The 14,068-nt window shown below is 52.8% G+C and overlaps 1 protein-coding gene across 1 annotated transcript in view; it reads right to left on the bottom strand.

Moving 5' to 3' along the window:
* The window catches only part of LOC144487444 (very long-chain specific acyl-CoA dehydrogenase, mitochondrial-like), a gene marked incomplete at its 5' end in the record, with an annotated part of 82,928 nt that overhangs the window by 53,268 nt on the left and 15,592 nt on the right, over positions 1 to 14,068 (bottom strand). The window contains 4 exons of the mRNA XM_078205520.1: positions 1,122 to 1,256; positions 3,619 to 3,683; positions 7,327 to 7,399; positions 9,840 to 9,911. Of these exons, the coding sequence (XP_078061646.1) occupies positions 1,122 to 1,256; positions 3,619 to 3,683; positions 7,327 to 7,399; positions 9,840 to 9,911 (345 nt within the window). The remainder of the gene's footprint in view (positions 1 to 1,121; positions 1,257 to 3,618; positions 3,684 to 7,326; positions 7,400 to 9,839; positions 9,912 to 14,068) is intronic.

Below are 14,068 nucleotides of genomic sequence, written 5' to 3' on the forward strand. Positions count from 1 at the left end.
TCAGCAAACTTACCAACCCATCCTTCCACTTCCTCATCCAGGTCATATATGCTTGTGACACTAATAAATAAGCTTCAACCCCTGCATGCACTCCCACCCAGGGCTAATGTCCGAGGGGACAAGTCATGCCACCGGTCACTACAAGGTGGACTGAGCACGATGGGTCAGAGAGACAGCAAAGAAATGACCAGACTGTTGTCCACTGTCCCTCCAGCATTGTGTCTGGAAATCAAAGAGATGGAACTATAAAGCTTCTCGAGAAGAGTTTGTACCCGGCGATGGGAGTGCAGAGCATGGTAAGTACCGAACATAGAATCATAGAAACCCTACAGTTTAGAAGGAGGCCATTCGGCCCATCGAGTCTGCACCGACCACAATCCCACCCAGGCCATATCCCTACATATTTTACCCACTAACCTACGCATCTCAGGAGACTAAGGGGCAATTTTAGCATGGCCAATCAACCTAACCCGCACATCTTTGGACTGTGGACTGTGAGCACATCGGGACTGTGAGCACACGCTATTGTTATGCCTGAAGATCCACGATTGCAGATCCTGCCAAAGTATTTCACATAGAAATATAAATAAGTGTTGAGTTGAACTAGTGCCCTCTAATGGAGAGTGTTTCATCCCATTAGAGACACAGCTTAACTGCTCAGAGGGGACACATCTTTCCCCATGGCTTGCCAAGTACATGCACTGTATCGTGAGGGGCACCACACAGTGTGGGGCAGGTCTCCGGCTGTGCTCCTGCCTGAGTGAGGCGGGGGCAGGCACGGTGGTCCAGTGGGTTAGCGCCGCTGCCTCACAGCGCCAGGGACCCGGGTTCGATTCCCGGCCTCGGGTCACTGTCTGTGCGGAGTCTGCACATTCTCCCCCGTGTCTGCGTGGGTTTCCTCCGGGTGCTCCGGTTTCCTCCCACAGTCTGAAAGACGTGCTGGTTCGGGTGCTAAATTCTCCCTCAGTGTTACCCGAACAGGAGCCGCAGTGTGGGCGACTAAGGGATTTTCACAGTAACTTCATTGCGGTGTTAATCTAAGTCTTACTGGTGACACTAATCAATAAACTTTGTTAGAATGTCACGTGGACGCCTGTGCAAGGTGCCCCTGTCCCGCTCACCTGTGTGTTAGTGAGTCCCAGTCCCCCCAGCTCAGAGGGCACCTGCAGGCCAAACGCACCCATCTCCTTCAGGCCCTCCATCGTGCTGTCCTCCACTTTCTCCAGAGAGTCGTTGGCTGCGGGGTCATTCACCTCCTGTAAATGAAGGGGGCAGGTGGGGGGCGTGGGGGGAATAGATGATTCAAGATTCAAATTTGAACATATCTCCGTGTATCCCAATATCTCTCATATCTCCATATCTCTCTGTCCCCCTTTCCCCTCCCTCCCCCCACCACACCCCCTCCCCTTCCCCCCTCCCCTCTCTTCCCTCTCCCCTCCCCGTACCCCCTCTCTGTCCCTCCACCCCTCCCTTCTTCCCGCCCCTCTCCCCTCCCCCTCTTCCTCCCATCCCTCTCCCTTTCCCCTCCCTCCTGCCCCTCTCCCCTCCCACCACTCTTCCCCCCTCCCGTCCCTCTCCCGCCACCCCTCCCATCCCTCTGCCCCCACCACCCCCCCCTTCCCCCTTAGCCCCCCCGGCACACTCCCCCTCCACTCCCCCAGAGGCTGGGTCATTGAATATAACAGAGACGGAGTTGGAGAGATTTGATCGACAGGAGAGAGTCTTGGGCGACGGGGGACGGGCAAGAAGGTGGAGATAAGCCACAGCAGATCAGCCGTGATCTTACTGATGGGCCGAATGGTCAACTCTTACTCCCCGCTTTTGAGGGAGAGCGCGATTGAGTGAGATGGGGAATGGGAGTGTGTGATGTTGGCTGTGGTGTGGGAGATACAGGAGTATGGGAGTGTCTGGTGGGTGTGGGGGATACAGGAGTATGGGTGTGTCTGGCGGTGTGGGGGATACAGGAGTGTGGGAGTGTCTGGTGGGTGTGGGGGATACAGGAGTATGGGAGTGTCTGGCGGTGTGGGGGATACAGGAGTATGGGAGTGTCTGGTGGGTGTGGGGGATACAGGAGTATGGGTGTGTCTGGCGGTGTGGGGGATACAGGAGTGTGGGAGTGTCTGGTGGGTGTGGGGGATACAGGAGTATGGGAGTGTCTGGCGGTGTGGGGGATACAGGAGTATGGGAGTGTCTGGCGTTGTGGGGGATACAGGAGTATGGGAGTGTCTGGTGGGTGTGGGGGATACAGGAGTATGGGAGTGTCTGGCGTTGTGGGGGATACAGGAGTATGGGAGTGTCTGGTGGGTGTTGGGGGATACAGGAGTATGGGAGTGTCTGGTGGGTGTGGGGGATACAGGAGTATGGGAGTGTCTGGTGGTGTGGGGGATACAGGAGTATGGGAGTGTCTGGTGGTGTGGGGGATACAGGAGTATGGGTGTGTCTGGCGGTGTGGGGGATACAGGAGTGTGGGAGTGTCTGGTGGGTGTTGGGGGATACAGGAGTATGGCAGTGTCTGGTGGGTGTGGGGGATACAGGAGTATGGCAGTGTCTGGTGGGTGTGGGGGATACAGGAGTATGGGAGTGTCTGGTGGGTGTTGGGGGATACAGGAGTATGGGAGTGTCTGGTGGGTGTGGGGGATACAGGAGTTTGGGAGTGTCCGGCGGTGTGGGGTATACAGGAGTATGGGAGTGTCTGGTGGGTGTGGGGGATACAGGAGTATGGCAGTGTCTGGTGGGTGTTGGGGGATACAGGAGTATGGGAGTGTCTGGTGGGTGTTGGGGGATACAGGAGTATGGGAGTGTCTGGTGGGTGTGGGGGATACAGGAGTATGGGAGTGTCTGGTGGGTGTGGGGGATACAGGAGTATGGGAGTGTCTGGTGGGTGTGGGGGATACAGGAGTATGGGAGTGTCTGGTGGGTGTGGGGGATACAGGAGTATGGGAGTGTCTGGTGGGTGTGGGGGATACAGGAGTATGGGAGTGTCTGGTGGGTGTGGGGGATACAGGAGTATGGGAGTGTCTGGTGGGTGTGGGGGATACAGGAGTTTGGGAGTGTCTGGCGGTGTGGGGGATACAGGAGTATGGGTGTGTCTGGCGGTGTGGGGGATACAGGAGTATGGGAGTGTCTGGTGGGTGTGGGGGATACAGGAGTATGGGAGTGTCTGGCGGTGTGGGGGATACAGGAGTATGGGTGTGTCTGGCGGTGTGGGGGATACAGGAGTATGGGAGTGTCTGGTGGGTGTGGGGGATACAGGAGTATGGGAGTGTCTGGTGGGTGTGGGGGATACAGGAGTATGGGAGTGTCTGGCGGTGTGGGGGATACAGGAGTATGGGAGTGTCTGGTGGGTGTGGGGGATACAGGAGTATGGGAGTGTCTGGTGGGTGTGGGGGATACAGGAGTATGGGAGTGTCTGGCGGTGTGGGGGATACAGGAGTTTGGGAGTGTCCGGCGGTGTGGGGGATACAGGAGTATGGGAGTGTCCGGCGGTGTGGGGGATACAGGAGTTTGGGAGTGTCCGGCGGTGTGAGGGATACAGCAGTATGGGAGTGTCCAGCGGTGTGGGGGGATACAGGAATATGGGAGTGTCTGGTAGCTCTCCCTCCGGCTGAGTTAACCTACCTGGAAAAACTTGCTGACCGGTCCCACCAGCTCGCGGAGGAATTGTTCCTGTTCATCATTCAGAACTGTACAAACACACACATCAACCAAACGCCGTTAGTTTTGCCTTCCAATGAAAAGGGACGCTCTTTATTACACTCTGCTCACATTCTGCTTTTATTTATGCTTAGCAATCGATAATTAATTTTACCCTGAAAGATGACAGCTAAAAGTACTGCGGATGCTGGAATCTGGAACGAGGACTGAAAAATGCTGGAAAATTCAGAGCAGGTCTGACAGCGTCTGCGGAGAGAGAGAGAATAGAGCCAATGTTTCGAGTCTGGATGACCCATCTCGAGCTCTATTCTCTCGCCACAGTTGTTGTCAGATCTGCTGAGAATTTCCAGCATGTTCTGTTTTCGCTTTATTTCCCTCCCTTCTGTCTATCAATTCTCCATATTTTATTCAGCACCGTGATCAGTAAGTTTGCGGACGACACGAAAATGGCTGGACTTGCAGATAGTGAGGAGCATTGTCAGAGGCTACAGAAGGATATAGATAGGCTGGAAATTTGGGCAAAGAAATGGCAGATGGAGTTCAATCCAGATAAATGCGAAGTGATGCATTTTGGTAGAACTAACGTAGGGGGGAGCTATACGATAAATGGCAGAACCATAAAGGGTGTAGATACGCAGAGGGACCTGGGTGTGCAAGTCCACAGATCCTTGAATGTGACGTCACAGGTGGAGAAGGTGGTGAAGAAGGCATATGGCATGCTGGCCTTTATAGGACGAGGCATAGAGTATAAAAGTTGGGGTCTGATGTTGCAGTTGTATAGAACGTTGGTTTGGCTGCATTTGGAATACTGCGTCCAGTTCTGGTCGCCACACTACCAGAAGGACGTGGAGGCTTTAGAGAGAGTGCAGAGGAGGTTTACCAGGATGTTGCCTGGTATGGAAGGGCTTAGTTATGAGGAGAGATTGGGTAAACTGGGGTTGTTCTCACTGGAAAGACGGAGGATGAGGAGTGACCTAATAGAGGTGTATAAAATTATGAAAGGCATAGATAGGGTGAACGGTGGGAAGCTTTTCCCCAGGTCGGTGGTGACGTTCACGAGGGGTCATAGGTTCAAGGTGAGGGGGGAGGGGGTTGGTTTAACACGGATATCAGAAGGACGTATTTTACGCAGAGGGTGGTGGGGGCCTGGAATGCGCTGCCGGGCAAGGTGGTGGAGGCGGACACACTGGGAACGTTTAAGACTTATCTAGACAGCCACATGAACGGAGTGGGAATGGAGGGATACAAAAGAATGGTCTAGTTTGGACCAGGGAGCGGCACGGGCTTGGAGGGCCGAAGGGCCTGTTCCTGTGCTGTATTGTTCTTTGTTCTTTAATTGTAAAAGTTTTCTCGTTTCATCTTGGGAGGGATCTTGGGGTCCGGGTTCATAGGACGCTCAAAGCGGCGTCGCAGGTGGAGGCTGTGGTTAAGAAGGCGTATGGAATACTGGCCTTCATCAATAGAGGAATTGAGTTTAGAAATCGGGAGATAATGCTGCAGCTGTATAGGACCCTGGTCAGACCCCACCTGGAGTACTGTGCCCAGTTCTGGTCGCCTCATTACAGAAAGGATGTGGAAGCCATAGAACGGGTGCAGAGGAGATTTACAAGGATGTTGCCTGGATTGGGTGGCATGCGTTATGAGGATAGGTTGAGAGAGCTAGGTCTTTTCTCCTTGGAGAGGCGAAGGATGAGAGGTGACCTGATAGAGGTGTATAAGATGTTGAGGGGGTATTGATAGAGTGGATTCTCAGAGGCTTTTACCCAGGGCTGAAATGGTTGTCACGAGAGGTCACAGGTTTAGGGTGCTGGGGAGTAGGTACAGAGGAGATGTTAGGGGTAAGTTTTTCACTCAGAGGGTGGTGGGTGCGTGGAATCAGCTGCCGGCAGTGGTGGTGGAGGTGGATTCGATTGATTCTTTTAAGAGACTTTTGGATAGGTTCATGGAGGTTAGTAAGATAGAGGGTTATAGATGAGCCTAGAAGGTAAGGAAATTGTTCGGCGCAACTTGTGGGCCGAAGGGCCTGTTTGTGCTGTAGCTTTTCTATGTTCTATCTCATTTTAAACAGAGATAGAGAGGCGGTGTAGGGGGCTGGAGGAGGTTACAGAGATAGGGAGGGGGTGTAGGGGGCTGGAGGAGGTTACAGAGATAGAGAGGGGATTTAGGGCGCTCCAGCTCCCCTACACGCCCTCCCTACCTCTGGAACCTCCTCCAGCTCCCCTACACGCCCTCCCTACCTCTGGAACCGCCTCCAGCCCCCTACACGCCCTCCCTACCTCTGGAACCTTCTCCAGCCCCTACACGCCCTCCCTACCTCTGGAACCTTCTCCAGCCCCCTACACGCCCTCCCTACCTCTGGAACCTCCTCCAGCTCCCCTACACGCCCTCCCTACCTCTGGAACCTTCTCCAGCCCCCTACACGCCCTCCCTACCTCTGGAACCTTCTCCAGCCCCCGACACGCCCTTCCTACCTCTGGAACCTTCTCCAGCCCCCTACACGCCCTCCCTACCTCTGGAACCTTCTCCAGCCCCCTACACGCCCTCCCTACCTCTGGAACCTTCTCAGCTCCCCTACACGCCCTCCCTACCTCTGGAACCTCCTCCAGCGCCCTAAACAGATAAAATTTCGATCAAACCCCTCGATTAGATCACCCCTTAATCTTCTACACTCGGCGGCGGCGGGCAGATTACAAGCCTGGTCTGGATTAGCTGTCATCGTATTTTAACCCTTTCACCTCGCTGTCATTCACAGAATCCCTACAGTGCAGAAGGAGGCCATTCGGCCCATTGAGTCTGCACCGACCACAATCCCACCCAGACCCTATCCCCGTAACCCCACGCATTTACCCTGCTAATCCCCCTGACACTAAGAGTCAATTTTAGCACGGCCAATCCACCTAACCCGCACATCTCTGGACTGTGGGGGGGGGGGGGGGGGGGGGGGGGGGGGAGAAACCGGGACACCCGGAGGGAAACCCACGCAGACACGGGGAGAACGCGCAGACTCCACACAGACAGTGACCCGAGGCCGGGAATCGAACCCGGGTCCCTGGCGCTGTGAGGCAGCAGTGCTAACCTACAGTGCCCCCCACAAAGAACAGTACAGCACAGGTACAGGCCCTTCGGCCCACCAAGCCTGCGCCGATCATGTTGTCCTATCCAGACCAACCGCCTGTATCTCTCTGTTCATGTGCCTATCCAGATAAGTCTTGTGGCTAACGTATCTGCCCCAACCCCCTCACTTGGCAGCGCATTCCAGGCCCCCACCACCCTCTGTGTGAAACACTCCCCCCCCGCACATCTCCCCTGAACCTTTCCCCCCTTATCCTGAACTTGTGCCCCCTGTAATTGGCATTTCTGCCCCTGGGGAAAAAGCTTCCAACTCTTCACCCTACCCACACCCCTCATAATTTTATAAACTTCTATCGGGTCGCCCCCTCAGCCTCCGTCTTTCCAGGGAGAACAATCCCAGTTTATTCAATCTCCCCGCGTAGCCACAACACCCTCCGTTCTGGCCAATCTGAGCTGCCCTCCCTCTGCGGCCATCATCTCCTCTCAGAGGTGCGGAACCCGCGGCTGGACCAACGCCCACAACGCTTGGTTAGCCGCGGAATAACGGCGAGGTTGTGTTTTACAGCCGCGCCCTGGTTAAGGAAGGATCCTCGGACGTACCGGAGGGGAAGGGGAACACCTGCGCAGTCTGGATCTGACCCCGAAAGACGTTCACAGCGAAGGACTTGGATTCCTGCAACGACCGGGTGGAAAAAGAAAAGCATCAGCCGACCTCGTCCTCCGCCACGTTCACAGGACAAAGAACAAAGGGAATTACAGCGCAGGAACAGGCCCTTCGGCCCTCCACGCCTGCACCGACCATGCTGCCCCCCCCCCCCCCGCCTGAACTAAAACCCCCTACCCCTTCCGGGGACCGTATCCCTCCATTCCCATATCCTTCTTCAGGACCAATTAGCACCAAAAATAATTTAAGCTCTTGTGGACGATAGATTTCCAGGTTTCAACCCCTCTGGACAGGTACAGAAAGACACCCGTCTTCTGGCTCCCACACAGAGACTGAGCAGATTGGGTTTGTACTCGTTGGAATTTAGAAGGCTGAGGGGGGATCTTATAGAAACATAGAACAGTACAGCACAGAACAGGCCCTTCGGCCCACGATGTTGTGCCGAGCTTTATCTGAAACCAAGATCAAGCTATCCCACTCCCTATCATCCTGGTGTGCTCCATGTGCCTATCCAATAACCGCTTAAATGTTCCTAAAGTGTCTGACTCCACTATCACTGCAGGCAGTCCATTCCACACCCCAACCACTCTCTGCGTAAAGAACCTACCTCTGATATCCTTCCTGTATCTCCCACCACGAACCCTATACTTATGGCCCCTTGTAATAGCTCCATCCACCCGAGGAAATAGTCTTTGAACGTTCACTCTATCTATCCCCTTCATCATTTTATAAACCTCCATTGAGTCTCCCCTCAGCCTCCTCCTCTCCAGAGAGAACAGCCCTAGCTCCCTCAACCTTTCCTCATAAGACCTACCCTCCAAACCAGGCAGCATCCTGGTAAATCTCCTCTGCACTCTTTCCAGCGCTTCCACATCCTATAAGATAATGAAGGGGCTCGGGATAGGGTAGAGGTGGAGAGATTCTTTCCACTTAGAAAGGAAACTAGAACTAGAGGGCACAGCCTCAAAATAAAGGGGGGTCAGTTTAGGACAGAGTTGAGGAGGAACTTCTTCTCTCAGAGGGTGGTGAATCTCTGGAATTCTCTGCCCACTGAAATGGTGGAGGCTTCCTCGTTGAATATGTTTAAATCACGGATAGATGGATTCCTGATCGGTAAGGGAATTAGGGGTTATAGGGATCAGGCGGATAAGTGGAACTGATCCACTTCAGATCAGCCATGATCTTATTGAATGGCGGGGCAGGCTCGAGGGGCGAGATGGCCTACTCCTGCTCCTATTTCTTATGTTCTTACGTTCAGTCCCCAGAGAAAGATCTACTTTCGAACAGCGGTCCCCGGACGAAGAGACCGAGTTCCTGGCAAAATCCCAGTCTCCAGACTTGAGAGAGAGGAAGGTCTACATTGAGGTTCTCAATACTATTCACGGGCCAATTGAGCACTTGTGACGAACAGCCACTCTTGTGACGAGGGAGACACTGCCGCCAAGGCGCGCACAGAAAGATCCCACAAATAACCATGTGACAATCACCGAACAATGTTCTTTTAACGGGCCGATTGAAGGATAAAGGATTGAAGGGCGGCACGGTGGGTTGGCACTGCTGCCCTCACAGCGCCAGGGACCCGGGTTCAATTCCGGCCTCGGGTGACTATCTGTGTGGAGTCTGTACATTCTCCCTGTGCCCACGTGGGTTACCTCCGGTTTCCTCCCACACTCCAAAGATGAGTGGGTTAGGTTGATTGGCCGTGCTAAATTGCCCCTTAGTGTCAGGGGGACGAGCTTGGGTAAATGTGTGGGGTTACGGGAATAGGGCCTGGGTGGAATTTTGGTCATAGAGTTATAGAGGTTTCCAGCATGGAAACAGGCCCTTCGGCCCAACTTGTCCATGCCGCCCTTTTTTTTTTAAACCCCTAAGCTAATCCCAATTGCCCGCGTTTGGCCCATATCCCTCTATACCCATCGTACCCATAGAACTGTCTAAACGCTTTTTAAAAGGCAAAATTGTACCCGCCTCTACTACTATCTCTGGCAGCTTGTTCCAGACACTCACCACCCTCTGTGTGAAAGAATTGCCCCTCTGGACACTTTTGTATCTCTCCCCTTAAACCTATGCCCTCTAGTTTTAGACTCCCCTACCTTTGGGAAAAGATATTGACTATCCGGCTGATCTGTGCCCCTCATTATTTTATGGACCTCTATAAGATCACCCCTCAGCCTGGTCGGTGCAGACTCGATGGGCCGAGTGGCCTCCTTCTGCACTGTAGGGATCCTATGATAAGTACTGGCCCAGGAGATCAGGAAGAACTCTCGTGCTCTTGTTTTGGAACGGTGCCCTGATGATTTTACACACTTTGGTACGTAAGAGAGGACAAAGGGTTCAATGTCTTCAGCCATGATAGTAGTGACTGGCGTAGCAATCCCGAGGGGCCGAATGGCCTACTCCTGCTCCTATTCCCATGGTCGGATACGCAAAGGACGCTGTAAAAACGTACCGTGCCGACATTCTTCTGGTCCGATACGGTTTTCGCTGCTGTGGTATCAGTGGCTGGTTTGTCCAGGACGGCCTGATGGGAATAGAAAGGGGGGAGAGGGGGTGGTAAGTGAGGGAGTTAAAGACAACCAGCTAAAGAGGACAGGCCTGTCATATTACCCGAGAGGTTTAATAAGCCGCTGGAGCCCATCGTGTCCTGTTTATTTCAGGCTGCGTGGAGCCCACTCCGGGACAGTACCCCAGTGTTTTATCCCGAGGGAAGGTTGTCCTTCCACCCATCTCCAGTTCCTTGCCCTGATACGTTCACTGTCCCAGTGACTCAGGAAGCACCAGTGCTCCACGCGGTTCCCAATCACCTTTCTCCACATTTCAAAGTCTCCAGTCCGACTCTCACCCACTAGTTAATCTGCACACAGCTGGTTACTTCATCCTGGTGCGTCTTCCACATCTTTCACAGCCCCGGAGAGGGACCTTTCACCTTGCACCATACCTGGAATCTTCAAAAACCCGACTGCCCCGTGGCCGAACTCACAGCCCATTCCAGACCCCCCTCTCTGTGCTGCCCCTGTTCACCCCCCGACTCGCTGCCTTGCCCCCCGACTCACTGCCTCGCCCCCCAACTCACTGCCTCGCCCCCCGACTCGTCACCTCGCCCTCTCCATTCGGTGCCTCACTTTCCCTCCCGTTCACCCCCTCAACTCGCTAACTTACCTTGGCTTCTGATCTGGCAATGTCCCGATTTTAAAATGATCACCCGAGTTTTCAAATCCCTCCACAGCCGCACCCCCCTCCCAATTTCTGTAACCTCCTCCAGCCCCGACACCTCCTCCCAATCTCCGTAACCGCCTCCAGCCCCTACATCCCCTCCCTATCTCTGTAACCTCCTCCAGCCCCTACACCCCCTCCCTATCTCTGTAACCTCCTCCAACCTCTACACCCCCTCCCTATCTCTGTAACCTCCTCCAGCCCCTACACCCCCTCCCTATCTCTGTAACCTCCTCCAGCCCCTACACCCCCTCCCTATTTCTGTAACCTCCTCCAGCCCCGTACACCCCTCCCTATCTCTGTAACCTCCTCCAACCCCTACACCCCCTCCCTATCTCCGTAACCTCCTCCAGGCCCCTACACCCCCTCCCTATCTCTGTAACCCCCTCCAGCCCCCTACACTCCCCTCCCTATCTCTGTAACCTCCTCCAGCCCCCTACACTCCCTCCCTATCTCTGTAACCTCCTCCAGCCCCCTACACTCCCTCCCTATCTCCGTAACCCCCTCCAGCCCCCTACCTCCCCTTCCTATCTCTGTAACCCCCTCCAGCCCCCTACCTCCCCTTCCTATCTCTGTAACCTCCTCCAGAACCCCTACTCCCCCTCCCTATCTCTGTAACCTCTTCCAGCTCCTACACCCCCTCCCTATCTCTGTAACCCTCTCCAGCCCCAACACCCCCTCCCTATCTCTGTAACCTCCTCCAGTCCCTACACCCCTCCCTATCTCTGTAATCTCCTCCAGCCCCGTACACCCCTCCCTATCTCTGTAACCTCCTCCAGCCCCCTCCACCCCCTCCCTATCTCTGTAACCTCCTCCAATTCCTACAATAGAACATAGAACATAGAACATTACAGCGCAGAACAGGCCCTTCGGCCCACGATGTTGCACCGACCAGTTAAAAAAAAAACTGTGACCCTCCAACCTAAACCAATTTCTTTTCGTCCATGAACCTATCTACGGATCTCTTAAACGCCCCCAAACTAGGCGCATTTACTACTGATGCTGGCAGGGCATTCCAATCCCTCACCACCCTCTGGGTAAAGAACCTACCCCTGACATCGGTTCTATAACTACCCCCCCTCAATTTAAAGCCATGCCCCCTCGTGCTGGATTTCTCCATCAGAGGAAAAAGGCTATCACTATCCACCCTATCTAAACCTCTAATCATCTTATATGTTTCAATAAGATCCCCTCTTAGCCGCCGCCTTTCCAGCGAAAACAATCCCAAATCCCTCAGCCTCTCCTCATAGGATCTCCCCTCCATACCAGGCAACATCCTGGTAAACCTCCTCTGCACCCTCTCCAAAGCCTCCACATCCTTCCTGTAATGTGGGGACCAGAACTGCACACAGTACTCCAAGTGCGGCCGCACCAGAGTTGTGTACAGTTGCAACATAACGCTACGACTCCTAAATTCAATCCCCCTACCAATAAACGCCAAGACACCATATGCCTTCTTAACAACCTTATCTACTTGATTCCCAACTTTCAGGGATCTATGCACACATACACCTAGATCCCTCTGCTCCTCCACACTATTCAAAGTCCTCCCGTTAGCCCTATACTCAACACATCTGTTATTCCTACCAAAGTGAATTACCTCACACTTCTCCGCATTAAACTCCATCCGCCACCTCTCGGCCCAACTTTGCAACCTGTCTAAGTCTTCCTGCAAACTACGACACCCTTCCTCACTGTCTACCACACCACCGACTTTGGTGTCATCAGCAAATTTGCTAATCCACCCAACTATACCCTCATCCAGATCATTAATAAATATTACAAACAGCAGTGGCCCCAAAACAGATCCCTGAGGTACACCACTTGTAACCGCACTCCATGATGAATATTTACTATCAACCACCACCCTCTGTTTCCTATCCGCTAGCCAATTCCTGATCCAATTTCCTAGATCACCCCCAATCCCATACATCTGCATTTTCTGCAGAAGCCTACCATGGTGAACCTTATCAAACGCCTTACTAAAATCCATATATACCACGTCCACTGCCTTGCCCCCATCCACCTCCTTGGTCACTTTCTCAAAAAACTCAATAAGGTTAGTAAGGCACGACCTACCTGCCACAAAACCATGCTGACTATCACCTATCAATTCATTACTCTCCAAATAACTATAAATCCTATCCCTTATAATTTTTTCCAACATCTTGCCGACAACAGAAGTGAGACTCACCGGTCTATAATTCCCGGGGAAGTCTCTGTTCCCCTTCTTAAACAATGGGACAACATTCGCTAACCTCCAATCTTCTGGTACTATACCAGAGGCCAACGACGACCTGAAGATCAGAGCCAGAGGCTCTGCAATCACTTCTCTTGCCTCCCAGAGAATCCTTGGATAAATCCCATCCGGACCAGGGGATTTATCTATTTTCAGACCCTCCAGAATATCCTGCACATCCTCCTTATCAACTGTAATACTGTCTATTCTACTCCCTTGCAACCCAGTGTCCTCCTCAGCTATATTCATGTCCCCTTGCGTGAACACCGAAGAGAAATATTGGTTCAATGCTTCACCAATCTCCTCCGGTTCCACACATAACTTCCCTCTGCCATCTATAACTGGCCCTAAACTTGCCCTAACCAACCTTCTGTTCTTGACATACCTATAGAACGCCTTAGGAACAATAGTTAAGAAAGCCCCACCAACGCTTCTACTTTCTCAGAAGACTAAGGAAATTTGGCATGTCCGCTACGACTCTCACCAACATTTACAGATGCCCCATAGAAAGCATTCTTTCTGGTTGTATCACAGCTTGGTCTGGGCTCCTGCTCTGCCCAAGACCGCAAGAAACTACAAAGGGTTGTGAATGTAGCCCAATCCATCACGCAAACCAGCCTCCCATCCATTGACTCTGTCTACACTTCCCGCTGCCTCGGGGAAAAGCAGCCAGCATAATCAAGGACCCCACGCACCCCGGACATTCTCTCTTCCACCCTCTTCCATCGGGAAAAAGATACGAAAGTCTGAGGTCACGTACCAACCGACTCAGAAACAGCTTCTTCCCTGCTGCCGTCAGACTTTTGAATGGACCTACCTCGCATTAAGTTGATCTTTCTCTACACCCTAGCTATGACTGTAACACTACATTCTGCACCCTCTCCTTTCCTTCTCTATGAATGGTATGCTTTGTCTGTATAGCGCGCAAGAAACAATACTTTTCACTGTGTCCCAGTACGTGTGACAATAATAAATCAAATCTATGTACTCTATGAACGGTATGCTTTGTCTGTATAGCGTGCAAGAAACAATACTTTTCACTGCATCCCAGTACATGTGACAATAATAAATTAAATCTATGTACTCTATGAACGGTATGCTTTGCCTGTACAGCGTGCAAGAAACAATACTTTTCACTGTGTCCCAGTACATGTGATAATAATAAATCAAATCAGACATAAGAACATAAGAAATAGGAGCAGGAGTAGGCCATCTAGCCCCTCGAG

Source organism: Mustelus asterias, unplaced genomic scaffold (genome assembly GCF_964213995.1).
Source record: "Mustelus asterias unplaced genomic scaffold, sMusAst1.hap1.1 HAP1_SCAFFOLD_794, whole genome shotgun sequence".
Lineage (NCBI taxonomy): Eukaryota > Metazoa > Chordata > Chondrichthyes > Carcharhiniformes > Triakidae > Mustelus > Mustelus asterias.